This window comes from Pygocentrus nattereri, chromosome 7 (assembly GCF_015220715.1).
Source record: "Pygocentrus nattereri isolate fPygNat1 chromosome 7, fPygNat1.pri, whole genome shotgun sequence".
Taxonomy (NCBI): Eukaryota; Metazoa; Chordata; class Actinopteri; order Characiformes; family Serrasalmidae; genus Pygocentrus; species Pygocentrus nattereri.
The window spans coordinates 19,137,537-19,161,445 of NC_051217.1; the positions used below are offsets into that span (position 1 = coordinate 19,137,537).

At 39.1% G+C, this 23,909-nt stretch overlaps 1 protein-coding gene across 1 annotated transcript in view; it reads left to right on the plus strand.

The window, feature by feature from the left end:
* The window catches only part of ttc9b (tetratricopeptide repeat domain 9B), a 55,455-nt gene extending 33,735 nt beyond the window's left edge, over positions 1 to 21,720 (plus strand). Inside the window, exons 2-3 of the mRNA XM_017707989.2 lie at positions 18,448 to 18,630; positions 20,734 to 21,720. Coding sequence (XP_017563478.1) covers positions 18,448 to 18,630; positions 20,734 to 20,828 — 278 coding nt within the window. The 3' untranslated portion in view covers positions 20,829 to 21,720. The remainder of the gene's footprint in view (positions 1 to 18,447; positions 18,631 to 20,733) is intronic.
* The last annotated feature ends 2,189 nt before the right edge of the window (positions 21,721 to 23,909 follow it).

Consider the following 23,909-nt stretch of genomic DNA (forward strand, 5'->3'; position numbering starts at 1 on the left):
TACACTGACCCTTAGATAAATGGTTGTTTACATAATTTCCCTTCTGAAGGGCTCAAAGAAAAGGAGGATGGGGAATCCTGAGCATTTGCAAACACTAACGCTGCCAACACCCTCAGCTGTCGCTGCACCTGTTTAGAGGAAATCTCCAGCCTCAACTTGCCTCTAATTGTAAACCCAAAGTGTTAGTTAAGCCTTTTGTAAATTTTGTAAATTTTTACAATTACATTTACATTTACAGCATTTAGCAGACGCTCTTATCCAGAGCGACTTACAAGAAGTGCTTTGTCTATCTAGAGAAAGTATCTTTGCTAGCTACCAATAGGTTAGAGAGAAAGACAGTCCTGAGCTCAGATACTACTAGAAACAAAAAGTCACTGTTGATATCCAGAGAAAAAGGAACAGAGGTGAACACAGAACAGTGCAATACACTACACTACACTACACTACAATGCAATACAATACAATACACTGCACTACACTACCATACAATACAATACACTACACTACACTACAGTACAATACACTACACTACCATACAATACAATACAATACACTACACTACAGTACAATACACTACACTACCATACAATACAATACAATACACTACACTACAGTACAATACACTACACTACCATACAATACAATACACTACACTACAGTACAATGCACTACACTACCATACAATACAATACACTACACAACAGTACAATACACTACACTACCATACACTACACTACACTACACTACACCACACTACAATACAATACACTACACTATACTACAATACATAAGTGCAGTACAATACTAATTTTTTTTAGCTTTTGCTGTACATCTGTGTCGCACAGAGTACTTTTTGTTGCTGCTGTAACCTTATAAAATTCTTAAAGCAACCTCCTTTGGGATTAATAACATTTTTATGTCTGTCTGTCTGTCTGTTAGTCTGTCCAGATAGCTAACTAGTTACACTGTTAGAAATAAAGTCACTGTGCAGTTTCATTATTAATTCATCAAGATACAAACAAAGTAAATGTTCCCTCAAAGGTACAACAGTGGTTGTAAGGTCCGATTGTGCACCTTAAGTAAGTGGGGTATTTGTGGGACTCCTGAGTGGCGTAACCGTCTAAGCGTTGGCCGTATCATCAACAGATCACAAGTTCGATCCCTGATGATGCTACAGCCGTCCGTAGCTGGGAGTCCAAGAGAGCACAACTGGCCTTGCTCTGTCTGGGTGGCGTAACAGATCTGGCGGTTGGCGCTTTCCTCACGCGTTTGGCTGTCTAGTGATGTTGCATGAGCGGCAGTTTGAAAAGAAGTGATGGGTGGTTTCACAGGTCTCGGAGGAAGCCTGTGTTGCCTTCATCCTCCAAGCGTTGGTGGCATCATGTGATTGGGGGAGTCCTAACTAGCGGGTGGAATTGGAGATGACTAAATTGGGGAGAAAATCGGGTAAAAAATAAAAAATTATGAAAATATGTATTTGTACCTTTTCATAACCGAATGTTTTAAAACAGAACAATAAAATAAAACCCTGGAGACGAGAGGGGGAATGTAGAGTCAACACAACTTAGAAAATATAATTTCTGTGATACAGTTATGTTCTCTGACTAAAGGTACTGAGATGTAGGGTACTGCCCAAGCAACAAGAGGGGTACTGCCCCAGTGACTTTTTTTTTTCCTGAGAGTGCATCTGTGGTGGGCTCAGATATGTGAAATTAGGTAATGGGGGACCTTTTTACAGTTTCAGCTTGTACATGCAAATATATTCTTCCCAAATGAGCAAAAGGAAATCCTGCAAATAGGCTAATTAATTTTGTTTTGGATTTTAACCCAGTTTTTTCCTCCAATTTAGTCGCAGCAAATTCCCATCTCTAGATCTCCTCCTGTCACACAAAGGTACCGAGCTAGAAGGGTGAAGGCTAACATGTGCTTCATCAGAGACATGCAAATTGCCACCATATCTTGTCAAACTACCACAAATGCAGTGTAATTGGACAGTTCAGTATGCATTGAGGAGAATGCTAAGTGCCCATTCAAGTACATCAGCTAACAAATGCCCACATTAGCTGGTTTGGATGTCCCATAATGAGTGTCCAGTTTGCTTGCTGTGTCGTTGCTGTGTATAAGTGGTAGTCCCAACAATGATTCCTCGATTCCAGGCATTTGGGAATGTCGACTCCACAGCTTTGGACTCGGTTCCATAGAGTGATGTTCCAGTTTGCCTGCATTTGCACACACAAAATGCAGCAAGATATGCTGCTTGTCACTGTCTAGACATCCTGTCTGAAAATACGTCCTTCAATAATTCACATATTGATTTTATGTGTATTACCTTAGAAAATATAGAAAACAAAGTAAAATGTTACATTTGTAATGGCAAATTGGCTTATACTCAATCAGCCTTGCTAGTGCTGAAACCTACACCACACCTGAAGGAGCTGACAGAGGATAATCAGGTACCCCGGGTCAGAAATTCAGCAGGAAGAGGCAGGAGACTGGAGCTTCAGCGTTGACTGGAGTTTATTTGCACATACAGAGAATCAGGTATGGGTACAGTGTGGTCGATCAGCAGTCTATCACCAGTCTGTCACCAGTCTCAGAGGAAATATTTCAGGAAGGAAGGAGGAAGTAGAGGAGTTTGAGGAGAAGTAAGGAGGATATGAAAGGAGAAGCAGGGGCTAGAGATAAGGCGGGAGATTGCTATCGCCTTAAGGTTGTGAGCCGAAGGGTCATTTAAATACAGACGAAGAATGAGTGGGCAAGGTGAGAGTGTGACAGTTATCACCACTCTGCAAAGAGCGGGTGACGATCTTGACTTCACAACAAAAGGCCATTTGCTAAAACTCTACAATAAACACGAAGACAACAAGACAGGAAAATAACTTCTGTTGGGAATATTTTCTCTTACCTGTTTGCCAGTTATTTTTGCTAATGTCATCTCTCTATATTTCCTTGCTAACATCAAATATAATTAATATTGTACATCATCTGTCATGATTGGCCCCTCCCAGTCCTGTACATGTTTGTGTTTTGGTATAGTCCACATGCTTCTTTGTTTTGGTATCTGTAGTCCTGCCCCTTTGTTTGTTGACTCCTCCCCTGATTGTTTTCACCTGTCCCTCGTTATCCCTGTTTTATAAGCCCTGTGTTTGCCCCTTGTCTGGGCTGGTCTTTGTTTGCTTTGTTTGAATCTCTGTGTTTGGATGTTTATGCCTGTGTTCATTTTGTCATGTCTGTCTCTCCTGCTCTCCGTATTGGCTATTTGAACCTGGACCGTTTGGACTATGACCCTGGATTTGCCCTTAATAAATCTCGCTTATCTCAGCACATGCATCCTCCTTGCTCCCCGTTACATCATCCTTCTCTATGTCTTCTTGGTTTTTACTCGACTCCTGGAATCAACTCCATCAATTCCCATCACTTGGAATCAAAATCAGAGCTGACTTCAAAATGTCAATTGTCTGGAATCATATGGTCCTGCTGCTGTGCTGTTCTCATAGCAGCCTCTGGTTCCATATTGTCAAATAACAAGCCAATCATCACAGAAAAGCCTTCAGTGTGATAGACTGGATGAAGCTCTATGTTCAGCAAATGCAGTGTTTAAAGGAAAGAGACAAAGCAGCTGGGTAGCTTGTAGTTTGGATAGCTAGTATGCTAGCTAGCACATTAGCTAATTTAGCTAAAGTTGTCAGCTAATCTAGCAGGGGTTGCACTGAGTTACAGATCACATTCCTTTAAAAATTGCTAAAGCTTTGCTGCATTAGTCATTGTGCTATGGGCTATGCAAACTACAGACTAACCAACCGTTTTAAGTTGTTTTGGTTTCCTTTCTTTAAACCCTGCATTTACTACCTGTAGTGCTTCAATTCTGTGCCCCAGACTGAAGTTCTGTGACAAAATTGTTATTTGACGCCGGCAGCTAACAACAACACCATATTAAATTCTCTCCAAAAGACTTGAGATTCCACTCAGACTCGACTTGTAAGCATCTATGGACTCTACAGCTCTTTAGAACTCAGGAACTGTAGAACATCCCATCCAGACACAGATGTAGAGGGCAGGATATGGAGAAAGGCAGTGCTGCTAACTTTTCCTTCCTTAGATAACAAAAATATCGATCCGTCTTCCTCATAAAGTTGGAGCACTTAAGGGCTCGGCATTTGGACGGACTACTTTTTGCTTCAGTAGGATGACCACTCCTAGTCTTGTTGTGTTGCAGTCTTGGCAGTTGGTCCATTAATGTGCAGTCCCTGACGCCATCATTATTACACTAGCACGGCCACTCAGCACACGCTTAAGTGCAATTCTCTGTAGCCGCACTGTGACGCCCCATCCATTTGTGTGATAAATTAGTCTGCTGTAGTGTGTTTATGTGTGTGTGTGAGTGTGTGTCGGGGTTGGGGTGGAGAGAGCAAGCACCAGAGAGAACAAGGAAAATCAGAGCGTTACAAAATAGTTAGGATCCATTAGGCCCTTATGGTGTGTAACTTTATACAGTGGGGGCTTATACAAGAGCATAGTGGGTGGCTAAACTGACATGCAGGAGAGAGAGAGGGAAAGAATGATGAGCGAGAGAGATTGGAGCTGACAGGCGTTTACTGTCTCACTCAGTACACTGCGGACCCCACTGGGGGTCATAACAGGACATGGACAACTGAGAAAACGATACAAAGGATGAGTCTGCACAGGACGACTGCAGCTGATACAAACCTGACCTGGCCTAACATGTTATTAACATTACAAATCATATAATCAGTGCCGTAATTAGGATCTTACAAGCCGCAGTGTAAAATAGAAAAATGGATAAAATATCATGATATAGTTTACTTGTTTACTCCCCAGTTGGTGCACTGATGAAGGCTAATGATTGAAGTGCACTAAAAAAATAGGTTCCTAAATGGTTCTTTGCTTGGACCCACAGTCCTTTTCATTTGTTTGACTTCCAGTCAAAGCAGCTGTTATATTTTTCAGCATCTGGAAAAAAAGCAAACAACATAAATTTAAAAGAAAATTGCACCAAAGCCACTTTTTATTATGTCCACTCTTTATTTTTGTCCACCCTTTACTATTGGTGCCAGTTTAACTCTTCAATCCTTCCCATCTTAAAACCAACCAGTTCCAGCTGAATCCCCTCAGCAAAAGCTGTTCCCAAAAATCTCACTGACATTATGTTCTCTTTTAAAGAGATGCTAACATTCATACAAGCAGCTACCCAAAGTCACCCTAGGTGCCTTTAAACTAAAGGAGGTCTTTCTGAGAGAATAGACATGAGATAATCAACTTGTAGAAGAAAAGAGACCATCAAAAGAAAATAAGTGAAAAAAACAGGAGTTTCTAAAACTGCAGTTCAAAAATTGATTAAAAGATACAGAGAAAACAACCAGCTGCAAGACCTGGTAGACCACCAAAACTGTTCCCAACAGATAAACAGCACCCAAAGCGTTGAGAAAATCTGAAAGATGAGTCTGAAAGGGTGTGTAGCTGTTAAGAAGCCATTACTGAAAAAAGAAAAAATGCAGGCAAAAAACTGACACAGAAAATACTGAAAAAAAATGCTGTGTGGCTGTTGAGGCTCCTGTGTCATTTTCTGTTGTATGTTTTCTTTTTTCCTGACACTGAACAATGGCTAAGGGTGCCTTCACACCTTCTTTGTTTGGTCTGAAATAAAATAGCAGGTGTGTAAGGTGCCTTGGACCACGATCCAGACCAAAGAACCAAAATTTAGGCCGACCTAAAGAGGTGGTCTCAGTCAGAATCAAACTGAATCATGATCCAGTTCTTTGCAGTGTAAAAACACTTTTTTGGATGGTTCAGACTTTCTGGCCATTTAGAGGAATGTGAGAAACCCTATCATCACCCCTTAAAACCAGGAGAGAAATAAGAATAGGCTGCAAAATATGTAAAAATACAGAAACTTATATTTTCTGAGAGAATGAGAGAGAATTTTCTTCCATTGAAAGGGAGAAGGCTGCCTGTTAAATTGAAAACACACCAACGTTAGACGCCAACATTAGACGCACGCTCCTCTAACACCCAATCAATATTAAGTACAGGGAGATGCAGCCCATGTAGGTGATGATGACAGAACGCAGGTCTGTCATGAAAAGTTCTTTAGTGCGCTCATTAAATTGCAAAACCAAAACTAACCAGATCAAATGTACTATGTAACAAAAAGATGATCCTTGGTTCAGACCTCGGTCTGGACTTTTAGATGAGAAAACACCCTAACTTGTTCTTAATGACTGATTTAACTGAAAATGAAATAAGTGAAAGGTGGTCCCTGCCTTTTGCACAGCACTGTATGGTTCTTTTATTTGGCTTAGAACCCCATCATGTGACAAGCTTCTTCAGGAAAACAAGGGTGGTTCTTCTGTGGTATCGCTCCAAAGAACCTATTTTGGCACATTTATTTCCAAAAGTGGATTTTATTGAGTTACTCAGCTGCCCAGGAGTCATGGGTGTAAAACTGCAGAAGCAGAAGATTTTGTACAGAGAAGTTAAAGGGCCTGGTCAGCACAGGCCCCTGCCCACACTGAGGGATTTTTCTGTATGGGAAAAATACATGGTGGTCAGTGTCATGCCCTGTGAGATACAAAAATATCCAGAGTTGATATGTTTTGTCCTTTGTACACCCCTCTTCCCATGTTGCTGCATCCTTTGCACCATAAAAAACTGGAAAGTTTTCAGTTATTGTCAGCTGACTAGTTGTAAAGAGCTGTAAATTTACAGTATAATGCTGTAAGACATTTTCTAGTAACCCTATAGCAGTAACTCCTGTAAATCTACATTCAATAGCAATAAATCACAGTAACTACTGCAAACACAATATCTATGTGGAATTTGTAACACTGTATTAGATTTCCCGTTTTACCATTGTAGAGGTTCTGGGATGGTTACTTTTTACAGAAACTTACTGTAAATTATACAGTAAACTATAAGGAATGGGCATTAGCTCCTATGATTGATAGCAAAAAACAAGAAATAAGCAACATATCACCTATTTAAAGACCTCATAATTTAAAGAATCCAGTGACATTTAAGGGGAAAATGTATGTACAGCAAAGCATGCTTAGTTCAGAACGCACTGCAGAGTGCGATAGCACCAAACAGCGGCAGACATTTTTGGAAATATAGAAAGAATGACTTAGACCAGGAGTTCCTCATGTGAGCATGATTCTGAATGAATGACAACACAGCTTCAGGGGTCTATAACATTGAACCACTAAGAAGTACATTTGTATTAACTTGAATAACATTTGGCTTGGAGTGTGTCTTGCTCTCCCTCTTCTGAAGGTCCTGTGTCACGAAACTTAGACAGTTTTTTTCTTGAGGCTGTTTTGGGGTCGTTGGGCAGGAGAGGGATGGAATTAGGGAGAGAACAAAGAAAGAGGACATGAAAAGGAGAAACAGAGAGAGCGGTGATCATGTTGTGGGGGTAGAGTTCTAGAAGAAAACTTCAGTGAAGGGTGAGATTGGTCCAATCAGCATCAAAAAGCTGGACTGAGAGCTGGGTGTGTTGGGTATGTGCATCATTACCCTGAACCCTTGCATTGATCAATCTACACTCATTTATTTATCCATATATTCATACTTATGGCTAAAGATCAGTAAGTGTAGATGAGGCACCTGTTTGACCCCCACAGATGTCAGTAGCTGTGAAAGGCCAGTAAATCTCACAAGACTTCTATAGCTTCTATATCCAGCGTGCAGTTTTGATGTGTGGGCATAATTTGGAATTATTTAGAATGCAGAGCTAAAAGAGAAACACCAAGGCAATGATAGAGAATTATAACAAAGACACAGACTGATACCTGATGAGTTCTTTAGAGTGTTAGTGTTAGATTTGACCTTTTTTCACAGCAGCCATAAAGTGCAATTTCCAGCCAGAATCATTTTCACAGCATGCACCCACCCACTCTTTTTCACCCCATTGCTCACTAGCAGCTCAACAGTCTCCTTTCATGCACAGTGAACCAATAATGTCCAATTTGTTAGCAGAGTTTTTTTTTTTATATATTAATGAAACGATTTCCATTCTGCTGGCATAATGACCACCAGGGGGCCTGCAGAAAGTGGCTATATGACATGCTGTGATGTCATAAACTATGAACATTTGTTTAAAACCAATAACATATTTTTATTTGGTAGCATTAGCTAGCTTGCCTACACCGAGAACATAGCAGAAGTGGGAAGTTCCAGAAATTAAAAATTCCCATGATTTTATTTAAAGTGCCTGTGTGTGTTTGCATGTTTAATCTCACATATTAACTTGCCCATAATTACATCATGACAACCCAGATCTTTGAATGAGTGCAGAGCAGTGGTGGACAGTAACAAAGTAAATGTAATTCGTTACTGTACTTAAATAGTTTTTTCGTGTATCTGTACTGAAGTTTTTCCATTTTGGGCACTTTTTACTTTCACTCCACTGCATTTCGAAGTCAAATACCTTACTTTTTAAGCTTGTTTTGACCTGTTGGTCATACCGACCCAGTGCAGTACACAGTTCAACGTCAGTGCAGCAGTGTAAAATTTTGGGACAGTCTGTTCAACATAAATGATGAACTAACCTAACTTTGTGTAAATAGAGCACAATATAGAAATATGTCCACATATGCAGTCGTGACTGACGCGGCTTTTTTCTGAATTTATACAAACACCATTTCATTTTATAGTAAATTAGTTTAGACTGGTTTATGTTTATGAACAGAGACCTACAGATCAATATAGTAAAGGAGCTCATTTGTGATCCTGAGTTTAAAGTTTTTTATTCAACTTAAACTTGGAACTAAGTTGTAAATAAATCTGAAACTGAAACTTTGCTTGTGTGGAAAAGTGATTTCAGAGCCACTCTGTTCTCCCTGATGGAAACTGTTTACCTTCAGTGTTTTGTGCTTATGATCATTTTAATAGACGTCAGCGTCACTAATTAATGACGTTCTATTAAAAGACTGGTTTACCAAGAGAGACGCTGGAGGATTTTCACCTGAAATGAGTTCATGAAGTGAGTCGTGTTATAAAAATGATAACAGGACATCAGAGCCATAATTAATCTTTTAGTACTTTTACTGTCGATACTTAAGTACATTTGAAGGCAAATACTTTAGTACTTTTACTCAAGTGGAGGTCTAAAGGGAGGATCTTCTACTTTTACTGGAGTAATACTTTTACCTTGGGTGTCTTTACTTTAACTCAAGTACATGATTTGTATACTTGTATACTGATTTGTCCACCACTAGTACAGAGAAGGCCAGCACAGCAAAATGTCACTGGAGACATACTAGAGACAGATGATTTGTTTTTAGTGTTAACCATTATAATCATGCGATGGCGTTGTTAAAAAAAAGGCCACTGTTAAAAAAAAATAAATAAAATTATAGATTATAAATGATATTTACAAATGTATAGATTATAAATTATAAATTTGTACTATTTCAAGAATGAAGCCATATTTAAAAAAAATAAAATCATTAAATTTGGAGAATAAATGTGTAATATTTCGATAGTTACGTGATAAAGAATAAATTTGTGATATTTTGATAATAAAGTAAGCTACTTTTTGGGGTCTCATTTGCTGTACTGGTGAGGACAAAGACACCAAATGCACTGGAGTTCCACTCCCTCCTTTGGGGTCAATCGTTTTGATTATCATTCTCATTGCCTCCTGTGAAACTACATGCCATCTCTGAATGGCACAGAGATGTAACCACCAATAGCCTTGTAGCCACTGTCTGCGAGATCTCCTTCAACAAAACAGACAGTTTCCTCCGGGTTCGTCTGGTTCTTTATTCTGAATAAACACTCTTTCTTGCACAGCTGTTTCTTATGCACGTCAGTCTGATGCTGATGTGCCTGGAGTAAAAATTTTTTGAAGAAATAGATACGAGAGTATAACTGTACCAACTCGTTTTAATACAAGGAGGTGCTGCCTTCCTTTTACAAACCCTTTGGCCACAATATTATGGCTTTTCCTGCTAATATCCCACTTTATCCTCAAAATATTTTGACTTTACTCTCTAAATATTATGGTTTTATTCTCAAAATATTAAGATTTTGTTCTTGAAATATTATGACTTTGTTCTTGAAATATTAAAATTCATGCTAGAAATATTTTGACTTTATTCTCAAAATATTACATATTTATTCTAGAAATACTACAACTTTATTCTCAAAATCATATAACTTTTTATTCTCAAAATATTACAAATTTATTTTAGAAGTACTATGACTTTATTCTTAAAATATGACTTTATTTTCAAAATATTCTGATTTTATTCTCAAAATATTATGACTTTTGTTCTCAAAATATTGCAAATTCATGCTAGAAATATTATGACTTTATTCTCAAAATATTACATATTTATTCTAAAAATACTACAACTTTATTCTCAAAATATTATAACCTTTTTATTCTAAAAATATTATAACCTTTTTATTCTCAAAATATTATAACCTTTTTATTCTCAAAATATTATAACCTTTTTATTCTAAAAATATTATAACCTTTTTATTCTCAAAATATTATAACCTTTTTATTCTCAAAATATTATAACCTTTTTATTCTCAAAATATTAAAAATTTTTATGACTTTATTCTCAACATGTCATACCACATGACTTTTTATCTCGAAATATTACAACTTTATTCTAAAAGTCTATATTTAATTTTTTTAACAGTGGCCCTAAAATGCCGTTGTATGATCAAGTTGCAGTGGGCATCAATATATATATATATATATATATATATATATATATACATTAAATCATGAGATGTGTTGGGATGTATTGTGATTGTGTTCTGCAGTATCAGAGCAAACATGAGCACCTCTGTACAAGCAGAAGATGTAAATTTCCCTTCTGACAAGCTCCTCATGTTTATGCCGCCGTAAGTGCGGATGGTAATTGTAGTCTGCAGCTGTACTTCCTCTCACTCCCTCTCACTGGTGTTTTCCCTCCACTGAAGATTCCATCCGGGATTATTTATGATGCTGGTTTGTTTGGTGTTTTTGTAAAAGCTGTTTCGGTGCTAATGACGTGTAATGCTTTTCAGCATTGATACAATAAACTTAGACCTAATTTAACTGGTTCAACAGCTGCTCCAGCAAAGACGCCAGATGTTAAAGTTTGAAGTAGTTTTAAATTACAGCTCACAACTGTTGCATGATCAGATAGCAGTGATCTAGAGCCTGAACACAGGATCTTCGCTCTCTCTCTCTCTCTCTCTCTCTCTCTCTCTCTCTCACTCACTCACTCACTCACTCACTCACTCACTCACTTTCAGTCTTCCTCCTTTACTCTCTTTTCTTCTTACTCTTTCTCCCTCACTGCCTTGCTCTCTCACCCTCTCTTTCTCTCTCCCTCTCTTTCTGACCTTTCTCACTTCCATCTTCTTACTTTGCACTCTTTCACTCTTTCCTTCTTTACTCTCTCCCTACCTCGCTCTTTTCTTTCCCTCTCTCTCTTACTCTTTCCCAGTTTCTCTATCTCCATTGTTTTTCTTCTCTTTCGCTCTCATGCTTGCTGTTGTGCTCTTTCCCTTTCTCTCTCTCTCTTTCCCACCTTTCGCACTTCCATCTCCCTCTTTCACTCTTTCTCCCTCCATTATTACTGTCTCCATCTCCATTTCTCATCTCTCTCTGTTCACCTTGCTTTCTTGCTTTCATTCTTTCCCTCTCTTTCTTTCTCTCTCTCTCTCTCCTTTCACTATCTCCCTTTTTCTTTCTCATGACTTTCTCTCTCTTTCCTTCTTTTTCTCTCCCCCACTTTTCACCTTGCTTTCTATTTTTCACCCTCTCTCATTCTCTCTCCCTCTTTTTCACATCCATCTTCTTCTTTTGCACTCTCTCTCTTAACCTCTCCCCAGATTTTTCATTCTCCATTGTTTTTCTTCTCTTTCACTCTCCCACTTGTGCTTTTGCTCTTTCGCTTTCTCTCTCCCTCGTTCTCACCTTTCTTGCTTCCATCTCCCTCTTTCACTTTGTCCCTTCACTATTTCTCTCTCTCCATCTCCTTTTCTTGTCTCTCTCTCTTCCTCTTGCTTTTTTGCCATTTCATTCTTTGCCTCCCTCTCTCCCTCGTTCTCTTCTTTTCGATCTCTCTCTCAGCTCCTGACTCATGGTTATATAGAAGTGTCTGAGTGTCAGCAGCAGATGGAGAGATAGGTGGGAGAGATAGAGAGATAGAGTGAGAGAGCGAGTGAGAGAGCGAGTGAGAGAGAGAGAGAGAGCGAGTGAGAGTGAGAGAGTGAGAGAGTGAGAGAGCGAGAGAGCGAGAGAGAGAGAGAGAGAGAGAGAGAGAGAGAGAGAGATGGAGGGGTGGCTTCGCTCTCCTCTGCGCACTGCGTATATGCACATTAACCTTGGCCAGGGTCAGCCTGTGCCAGCCTGCTGAACACTGAGTTGGCACCACTGAGTGATTCACTAAAGCGAGTAAGGCTCTTTATTGACACACCAGTGAACGAAGTGCTTATAATCCATACATGCATTTATCACCACTTACACTGTGTTTTCAAGCTCATATTGCAAAAAAAGTGACCTTAAATTCAATGTCCAAAAGTATTTAGACAGCAGTTTTAGCTACTTCAAGGTGCACCCATTGCTGGTTGTTGATACAGTCACTGCCACTGGAATGTAATGTCCTGGAGGGGCATGAACCCCCATTTATTATATTTCTGAGGAGATTAGATAGTGAAAGGTAAACCACTTCCATAAGGAAGAAGAATGTCTAAGCAAACTAGGTGAACAAGAGAACAGTGGCCAGTTACACCAGCTGTGCGTAAGTCCAAACGTAGGCTAGTTGTAATGTAAGCATTTACTAACTTCAGGTTTATCATTCCAAATCAGAACGAGTTGCACCACAAACTAGCTTTAACACTGACCTTAGTAGTTACTATACATTCACACTCAGCAGGTATAAGTGTTGGGGAACCATCAACAACCATGTAGAAAGCACAAAAAGACCAACAATACAACTTTTTTGGTTAACTAAGTACACCTTGATTTCACTGACAGCTCTAATCATCGGCCTGGTTTAAACTCTCACAGCTCCAGCTCAGTGAGAATCAGCAGCTGCAGAAACGGCTAAACTGAGGCTGCTGTTGTTTCAGGTTATCCACAAACCGTCATTTAAAAAGCTCCATATTTGGTTTTCTCAGGGAAAAATTAAAGAATAGACAGACAGTGACTGTAGATAATTAGCTTTATTCAGCTTAACCTGTGCACATCGCTCCTTTCTAAGCTGGATATTTTTCCATTGCAAAAGTCAGAGCAGCTGCAGCTGCGTTTCCATGGCAGCAGATGTACTGATTGGTTCTGAACATGTTACTGTCATCATGTTAAAGTGACATATACTAGTTAAGACATGACTAACGGATTTGCGGTGCAACCAAATTTAGTAAAAGGATAGTTTGAAACTAACTAGTGTAACTAAGGACTTAAGTAAAGACCATGTCGAAATTTAAGTATAAACTTGTGCAAACCTGGTGCAAAACAGTCCTGGAGTTTCCAAACCTGGAGTAAATGATTCAAAATACAGAGTAAATTAGACTCCTAACAAATGTGCAAGAGCTGGTAGACCCCAAAACTGGCCCCCATCAGATAAACAGCACTTAAAGCTTTCATCTCTGAGAGAGAGGAGAAAATCAAGCTGCTTCAGATCTGAAAACACCCACAGGTGTTTCTGTCCATCCTCCCACTGTGAGAAGATGACTCAGCGCTGTGGGTCTGAAAGGATGTGTAGCTGTTCAAGAAGAACCTCACTGAGAAAAGGAGACGGACACATCAAACAAAGATGAACAATAGACCTACCACCCCAGAGTCCAGACCTCAACATCACTGAATGTGTTTGGGATTAATTGGATTGTGAGAATCAGAAAATGCAACCGACTTCTAAGACTGAACTGTGGAGGTGTGAAAATATCAATGAAAAACTGATGACTCCTGAAAAGAATGGAAGTTATAATAAAAGCAAAGGAAGCCACACTAAATCCTGCAAAATGTGATATTTAATTGTTGAGACTTCTGTGTAAATGTTTTTTCTGGTATTTGATGGCTCTTTTGACAGAAGATTAAGATAAAATAAAATTCAGTCTGTTTCTAGATTATAATGTGTTTAGAACCATCTCATAATCAGTGGTGGACAAAGTACACAAATCATGTACTTGAGTTAAAGTAGAGATACCCAAGGTAAAATATTACTCCAGTAAAAGTAGAAGATCCTCCCTTTAGACCTCCACTTGAGTAAAAGTACTAAAGTATTTGCCTTCAAATGTACTTAAGTATCAAAAGTAAAAGTACTAAAAGATTAATTATGACTCTGATGTCCTGTTATCATTTTTATAACAAGACTCGCTTCATGAACTCACTTCAGGTGAAAATCCTCCAGCGTCTCTCTTGGTAAACCAGTCTTTTAATAGAACGTCATTAATTAGTGACGCTGACGTCTATTAAAATGATCATAAGCACAAAACACTGAAGGTAAACAGTTTCCATCAGGGAGAACCGAGTGGCTCTGAAATCACTTTTACAAACAAGCAAAGTTTCAGTTTAAGATTTATTTACAACTTAGTTCCAAGTTTAAGTTGAATAAAAAACTTTAAACTCAGGATCACAAATGAGCTCCTTTACTATATTGATCTGTAGGCCTCTGTTCATAAACATAAACCAGTCTAAACTAATTTACTATAAAATGAAATGGTGTTTGTATAAATTCAGAAAAAAGCCGCGTCAGTCACGACTGCATATGTGGACATATTTCTATATTGTGCTCTATTTGCACAAAGTTAGGTTAGTTCATCATTTATGTTGAACAGATTCTCCCAACATTTTACACTGCTGTGTTGACGATGAACCGTGTGCTGCACTGGGTCGGTATGACCAACAGGTCAAAACAAGCTCCAAACAAAGTGACCGCTGTGCCCTGATTGGTGCTCTTGCTTTGCACTTCTTTCATTTTGACATGTTATGTTTTTATACACACAGAAACCAAAAGGAACGACAGATTTCTCAAAACGTAGGAGGAAAAAGTCAGATATTAGACTTTTTTTTTAAATGTAGGGGAGTGAAAGTAAAGTCACCAAAAATGGAAAAACTTCAGTACAGATACAGGAAAAAACTACTTAATACAGAAACCAATTACATTTACTTTCTTACTATCTACTGCCCATAATGAGAAATATTAGATATTTTGTCTATGTTTAAGATAATTTCACTTGCCAGTGTATTTTTGCAATGTGCACAGGAGCACATGAATGTGGTCTTAAGGGCCATGGAGGAAATTAGCTCTCATTGGAGAACAGCTAATCCAGCACGGAGGGATCCACATAGTGTGTATGTGAGGATGAATGACAAGACTGGACAGTGATGATAACAATAGCTTGAGCCTCAGCCACAGCTGATGTAGTGAACCTCCCATGGGGTGAGGTCCAGGGCCGTTAAAGCTAAATCAGGATTAAAAACACACACACAGATTAAACAACACATCCAGTGAGCTCAAATGGAAATATAAAATTAAGTTCCTCAACCCCTGTCATCATGGTCCAGCCACGGTCCTCCTGCTGTTTAAATAAATGTGCGTGATTGGACGAAGGGCTGACAGCATGTGGCCAGATGCCTGGAAGCCACTGCTCTAATTCATTTGCAGTGCAGATGTTCTTTCAGGGCCAATGCATCTAATTTTACTATTCCACAGAGCTATTAATTAGCTGTAGCATTTTTTACTGCAGAGGAGCTCTAATGTTTTATTCATTAAACTTGGAAATTAGGGAGGAAATGGGATTTCAGCTGTCGTATATTATTTAAAAATGGCTTAGGAAGATTTAACCTGCTGTCATTATTTGAATTCTGATTTTTCTCTATTCTGGATATTGACTTTGCCTCATTCCAACTGTTGGGGAAAAACATGGTAGTGGTTTCATAGCAAGGTGGCATTTTCTTGAAATGCTTGCAATCCTTTTATTCTACAAGCAAGCCTTTGGTCATTGCTGCCAAATAGTTCAGTTTTTGTTTCATCAGACCACAGCACTTGAGGTCAAAATGCCTCTAGCTTATCTAGATGTTATTTTGTGTATTGCAGACATTGAGGTTTTCCTTCTTCTGATGACATATCTTGAATGTGGGAGGAGTTGAATAACTGCAACTGCTCTGGGGTGGATCTTTGAAGGCTGTTTTGAAATGTTTCCTAGTGAATGCAGAAAGAAGTCAGAGAGCTGTCATTGCTAGGAAGTCAAATATCTTATTGCAGTTGTCTTCAAATCATTACAGTGGTGGAATGCATTGGTATGACAACAGAAATGAGTCACCAGATGAGAAAGATAACAAGCTAAAAGCTGAAATTAGCCATTTTCATATCTTACCCCAGCTTCTTTATTTTTGGCTGAAAGAAAAATCTCATCTTTGGAGTCTGTTTTGTGGAATATATGCAGAATCACTGTTGTCTTTACAATTTGGATCAACAACAAAGGTTACAGTAACTCTAACACTAGCTTGGTTTTTGCCTGTAGATCAGAGGCTTAGGGTTGCCACTCATCCAGGATTACCATGGATTCTCCAGGTTTTTGGTCATCTATCCAGGACAAAATTCATTCCATTCCTGAACTCAAAATGTCAAGCACTTTCATATGTTAGCATTTCTTAAAAAGTTTAAACTGCTTCTTTTTATCCAGTAAAACTGTTTGTATACAAAGAATGAGTTTGTTTGGTTCTGGGACACTTGTTTCAGAAAGGTGCACTGCTGGTGGCATTTAGGCACTTGACAGCACTGCCACACCATATATCTTATGACAGAAGCTTGGCAGCATTATCACACTCACACACACACACACACACACACACACACACACACACACAGAACACAAGATCAGCCTTGAACACAAACACAACAGAAAATCTTGCAGCAACGTTAGCAACTTGCCTGGAATTTTACAGTGCTGAAGTGGCAACCCTACAGTGAATAGCCTAGCAGTAAGGATTGTTTGAAAACACAGGGATTTCACATTTATGGCATTCACTCTTATCCAGAGTGACTTACAATTTGATCATTTTACACAGGTAGGCCAAAGTGGTGTTAGGAGTCTTGCCCAAGGACTCTTATTGGTATAGTGTAGGGTGCTTACCCTGGTGGGGGATTGAACCCCAGTCTACAGTGTAGAAGGCAGAGGTGTTAACCACTACACTATACCAACTATTTCCAATGAGAGCCTGGATTCGATTCCACGGCTGGGTGACCAGGGTCCTCTCTTTGTGGAGTTTGCATGTCTGCGTGGGTTTCCTCCCACAGTCCAAAGACATGCAATGCTAAATTGCCCCTGGGTGTGAGTGAATGTTTCTGTCTGTCTGCCCTGTGATGGACTGGCAACCTGTCCAGGGTGTATCCTGCCTTCCGCCCGATGACCGTTGGGATAGGCTCCAGCACCCCCCCTGCGACCCTGAGGGAGAAGTGGCTTAGAAAATGGATGGATGGATGGATTTTAGATACTTGGTGCTATTTTTCCTTTTTTAAGAAAAGGATAAAATGTGCCCTGCTTGTGTTTCTCAAATGACACGTATATTGTCAGTGTCGTCTCATATTACGTAGAACTATTCTTTTAAGTTCTTATTTATTTTAACATCATTTGACCAATGGTCTTTAAAACACACAAAACACACCACTAGCTACCCGTTAAAGTGTGTGAGCATTGGATTATAAATCGAGTAGCAAGAAATGCTCCAAAAGTAAATCTGAATAAAATCTTATCACATTCATTTACAGCAAGAAAAGAACATTTTTACAAGTAGTGGTAAAGTTTCAAGAAATGTTAAAGCCACCATTCTGGAGATACAATGTTTTTTATATTGATATTGTTTTATCTGCTGTGATGTCTGCTACAGCAGCACTGCCAGCATTTGCTCTGAGTGCCTTTTTCTCTGTGCTTGCAGATAAAACAATTACCCCTCTCTGTCGCTTAGCTTACCAAAGCTAAAAGGTGCAATTAGATCTCCACATTGTGCTTAATGAATTTATCTGCAGTCTGATTGAGGCAAAGAGCATTCAAACTGCAGCTTCAGTGTAGCTGATGACTGGAAATAAAGCACACTGCTTCCGCAGGCCTCACACTGCTGAGCTCGCTCAGCCCCCTGGCCGCTGTGGTTTAGCTGCTGCCCTGCCATTTTTCATCCTGGCTATTTTTACTCCCCTCTTTATTCTTCCTCTCATTTTAGCTGCACTTTGATTCATCCATTTGGTCTTTTGTTTATAGATTTGCTCTGTCCTTTTCCATGCACCAGTTCACTCTCCTTCACGTTGCCTCTAGTCTAATTATCGCTGTCCATTCTTTCCCCTCTCTCTCTTTTTTCACTATCTCATATCTGTGCTGTCGGCAGATTCCCTACCTAAGCCTCTTAAATTCTTGAATCTGTTTTTTTAAAAGATGTAGTTTATTGCATCTCTCTCTCTCTCTCTCTCTCTCTCTCTCCAGCGTGTTTGCTGCAGTCGGAGCTGGTGAATTATGAGCGAGTGAAGGAGTATTGTTTGAAGGTGCTTGGTCATCAGCAGGACCATTTTAAAGCCATGTACCGCGCTGGAATCGCTTTCTACCACCTGGGAGATTACGAGTGTGCCCTGCGCTACCTCCGTGACGCCAAGAGCCGCGAGCCGACAGGTAGGCCTGCCTTAATCAGGAATGGAGACCCTTAATTGAATATTTGAATACTTGGATTAATTTTAGTTTGAATGAAAAAACAAGCTTTCTACACAGCTTAAAAATCCCTTATCAGCTTATCTGAGAACTGTCTGTACGTGTTCCTAAGTCTACACTGTAAGAAATAACAATTCTATGGAGGTACATTTTTCATTCATCAAGGTACAATCAATGTAAATGTTCCCTCGAAGATACAGCGGTGGTTTTAAGGTCCAATTCCGTACCTTAAGTTTTTCCAGGTGAAATGTACAGATTTGTACCTTTTCATAACCTAAAGTTTTAAAACGGAACAATAAATTTAAAAGCCTGGAGACGAGGCAGGGCGTGTGGAGTCAGTACAACTTAGAACATATAATTTCAATGGATTATAGTACAATTATGTTCCCTGAGTAAAGGTACTGAGATGTACCCTTGAGGTACCACTCCAGTGACAAGAGGGGCACTGCCTCAGGGACAGTTTCGGTGACTTTTATTTCTGAGAGTGTAAAGGGCACCCAAGATTCACACCCCTTAGTCCAAGACTCTCGTCCTGCTAAGCAGAACTAAACACAAAAAAGTGAGAGAAATGAGTGAAACAGGCTCTATGTGTACATGTTGTGTTGAACAGATTATCTCATTATTAAAAGAGAACAGACAAAAAGATCCAGATGAATGTGTTTGGGATTACTAGGGGTCGTGAGAACTAGAAAATGCAACCAACTTCTAAGACTGAACTTTGGAGATGAGGAAAAACATCCCTGCAGATTTCTTTGAAAAAACAAAGTGAGTCTCCTGAAAAGAGTGCACACTGTGGTAAAGGTAAAGAGTGGACACAGTAAATGCTGAAAAATATGGCATTATACTTAGTTGTCGAGGCTATTGTGTCATTCTGTGTTAAATATATGCTTTCTGCTTTTTTGTGACATGAATATTTAGTAATTTGCACTTAATGACATTATGAAGGGTGGTCTCTGACTTGTGTTCTGGTGGTCCTGGAGATCTACTTTCTTGCAGATTCCAGTTCCATTCACAGTCTTTCACACCTGTTCTAGATAATTAATGTCTTCACAAGTCCTTGATTGGCTGGATGAGATGAATTAGTCTTAGGTAAGGGGTATGGGGGAAGCATGTTAGATGCAAAGTGGAACTTAACTTCAGGGTTGAATTCTCAAAGCTTTATGGAAGTTTCTAATCACAGCGTCATGACTCGTCTTAACCGAGGGCTGCTCTGTGACCAGCTAATGACCTTCCCCATGCCTTATTAGAGTCAAGTAAGGGGCAAGTAAGCTTATTGGGTATAAGTTGGACCTAAATCCTGCAGGAAGGTAGCTCTCCAGGAACCAAACCCATTTCACCACTAACCAATACCACTCAACCTTACCCCTATATAGGGGGTACCACTCATGCCTAGTGTCCTGATGTTTGTTGCCATTTAAGGCATTTAAGGTGGAACAGAAAACTTCAAACAAGAAGCTGGTGAATAGCTGACATCAACTTAATTTCACTGAAGAATCAGCGGTATAATAATCCCCCCCTTTTGAATTCATATGATCCCCTAAATGTAACTAAAGTCTAGCAATGAGGAGCTGAACTTTTCCCTCCTCTGCTCTCATTGCAGATTGGCAGGGTCGCCTACAGAGCAGCGCTAGCAGCTGTTAATGAAGTAATGTCCTTCTTTATTTGAGGGTCCCATTTCACAGGGATGACCTCAACCACTACCCTTTGTAATTAAGCTCCAAGAGGCAAGGTGACTCTCACAACAAGGGGTAGGGGTAAAAATAATAAATGGGATTGGGCCCAGGATCAGGGCTGGAGACCACATGGTGATTCTAGGGAGTTGTGACTGTCCTAAGTGCTTTGAGAGTATGGCCCCAAGAAACCAAATCTCCAGAAGGAGGCTATTGACCACAGCCATATGTGTTGTTTCATAGCTTTCACTATAATTCTAAAACATGAGAAACCTTCTATAAGTAAATGTGTCCAAACCTTAGACTGGATGTTGAAGCCACTGATCCTAATAACGTTGTATATTTGTCTTTTCTTTGTCTGCCCCTTCCCCCCATCCTCTCTGACCACCTTTCGTAGACACAAACGTGTTGCGGTACATCCAGCTGACGGAGATGAAGATGAGTAAGAGTGGTCAGCAGGTGCGAGAGAGTGGCAAAGAGGCTTTGGGTTAAGGGCTTGTCGTCCGCCTCCGCCAAACTTCTCTTCACAAATCTCTCCCCCTTTTCTCCTGCACCCTTCGTCCAATGGACAACAAGGACCCATGTACTGTGCCCTTCTCTGAAGATGGACTCCTTTTGGCACAGATACTGAACAGAAGAAACCCCCTTTGACTCTTCCTATCGCTCTTCTACCGAATCTTCTCTGTCCCTTTAAAACCAACCAACCGACTGCCCCGGTGCTTTCTGTGTCCCAGGTACTGACTGACCAACCCATGACGATGAGGAAAAACAACTACAAAACACAAAGAGAAGTGCTGTATTATAACGATAAAAGCAGTAAAGGTCAAAAGAAAGATGACAGTTTCACATGGACCTTACAGGACCTACTGTTCTATCATGAATGAGCAGTGAAGAGTAGCTGTAGAGAGGTGGAGGTGTTACTGTGTGGTTACAATCTTTATCTTTAAACGAGAAGAGCACACATATCAAAGCCACAGTGCAGGCCTACGATGAAGCAATTGACCCTTGGCCTCGTGCTGAGCCTTTTTCGTCCCACACCTCGCACTTCCTTGCCGAAGGACTCAAGTGAAAGGTTGCTGTTCCAGAATGCAACTGGATACTGCTGAGCTCTATCCACATCTGCCTGCTTTTCTGTTTTCTGTTTGTTTGTGTTTTTTTTTTTTATTATTATTTCTCTCTCTCTCTTAAATTTGGGCATATTCAACTGAGGTTCTGAACTGTTTCAATTCAAGGGCTAATTCAAGTGTTTGTAATTCGTCCTCTGCTTTCTCCTTCTGTTTCGCTGTTTGCTGGTCATTGTACAGTACATTCAGTGGTTGAGGCAAGTTCGTGATGTTTGTCTTTCTCCAAGGAACAAAAAAAGCAAAAAAAAAAAAAAAAAAAAGCGAATTTTGCCGTCCCGATGTTAACTGGTGTTTTTCGTGAACCGCTGTCTTGAATTTGTTGTTTATTTCCTTTGGCATATAGTACAATTGCAGAATGTTGGTTCTGGAATGGTGCTCCAGTCACCCCCTGCCCACCCCTCAAAGAGATCGACCAATCAGAATGGGGCAAATTCTGCCGGATTTTGCATTGCACACCTTTCAGATTGAGCTAGAGAAGGCACTGTGTAATACTTAATCACATCAACTCTACAATCTTTAACTCTGTCTGCAATGTAGAGAGGGCAGGGGTTGGTTAGCACAGCATTACTTCTGGGCCAGTAGGGGGAGATCTCACAAAAATGTAACATGAAAAGGACAAACATTCATCCATTTTGTCAAGAACTCTGAGTGTTATAAGAAATTGTAGAGAGGAGAATTACCACTCTGTAAAGTCTTCTGGGTTTATCAAACACTAGAGGGCGCTCCTGAGTGAATCCCAAAATGAATGGGGTAATATGGAGCAATTGAGCAAAATTGTTTATAGTTTATACTATAAATAGTTTATAAATGCTTAAATATTTTTAATGTGAAAGAATACAATCATTTCCTGAACACAGAACAGCATAAAATATTTTAACACTGCTGTTATATTTTTAAGAGCTTTTGATCTCGGGTTTTAGGAGTTTAAAACTCTGCTTCATGTTTTTTATGATGTCAGTGAACATGAATAGCCAATGAGCAGCTCCACTTCCCAACCAATCAGCACTCAGTAGCAGTAATACTAGTGACCTGCTGCACAAAAGTGGTTTGCTGTAGCAAGAAGAGAACAGGTAAGTTTAATTGCTTTTTTAATGAAATACATCCTTCTACCTTCTTAAAATAAAGGAAAGTCATCCGCAAGTCATTACAAACTATTTCAACTTTTCATTTGTAACCATTTAGCTCCATTTACCTCCATTCATTGAGGACACGCTCGTGGGCGCCCTCTGGTGTTTTACAGTCATGTTTTTGATATAACGGGGGAAATAAGAAGTGGCTAAGCTCACCTTAAACTTGCTCTGGTTATGATCTGTTAGGGTGACATATGTTTTGGATTTTTCTGTATTAAAACACAAAGTAAATACATTTCAGAAATGTTTAAAAGAAAAATATTAAAAGTATATCAACAGTTAGTAGAGATGAAAATCAGCTGTATTTTCATATATGATTAGAAAATCAAAAATATGCAATTGTTGCTGCCGTACATCAAGTAAATACAGAGTTGCATCCTGATGTGGGCAAGGTTGGTTGGCACATTGATTTTGGGCTTGGCCTGCCTAAGTGTAGGGCCATTATCACAAACATATATTATTTTGGTAAAACTTTTTAAGAACAGGCGCTAATAAACATCAACTTAATCATCATCTAATACTTTGCTAATTACTATTACTAATTATAGAAGAGTTCCAAATAAATGTATAAATTGTACCATTTGAACATTAACCATTTAATTAGTGGCCTATGAATTATTATAGAAAGCTAGTCAATAATTATAGTTTGTTAATAAAGATTTAGCTATTTGATCATCATAACTCAGAGATTATATAAATCGAATATGAAACATTTATTTAGATACATAATAACAGCCCTTAATAATTATGAATGAATTATCTACATCGTTTTAATTATTATTTTTTAATCTTGCTGCTGATGAAGATGCTTAAACCTTTCCTTATTAAGATGTTAATATATATTTCTAAGCAGCAGTAACCATGAATTGGACCCCATTATAAAGTTACAACATATTTATAAAGATATATCATAATATGTTATAATTAATTATAATGCGTTCATGAAAGGCGTTTTCATCATTTGTGTCGCTAAGTAAATGGCTAACAATTCAAATGCTAGTACTTATTATAGTGCAATTAACAATTATATAATTATTAATTATCATTAACAAACTACTACGTAATGATCATGTTGCTGCTTATAAGGGCCTGTTATTATAAAGAGTTACTAATATCTTATATTACAAAGTAACCCAAACTAAATAGCATAGTAAATAACACAATTAGAAAACTTTGAAATAAAAATTAGACATTAAATATGAAATTTTAAATATGACATATGAATAGTGGACAGTAATTTTTCCCACAGGGCACCTCTAAGTGCAGGAATTGCATACTTTGTCTACCAGCATTTAGCACAAGCCATTGATAAATAATTG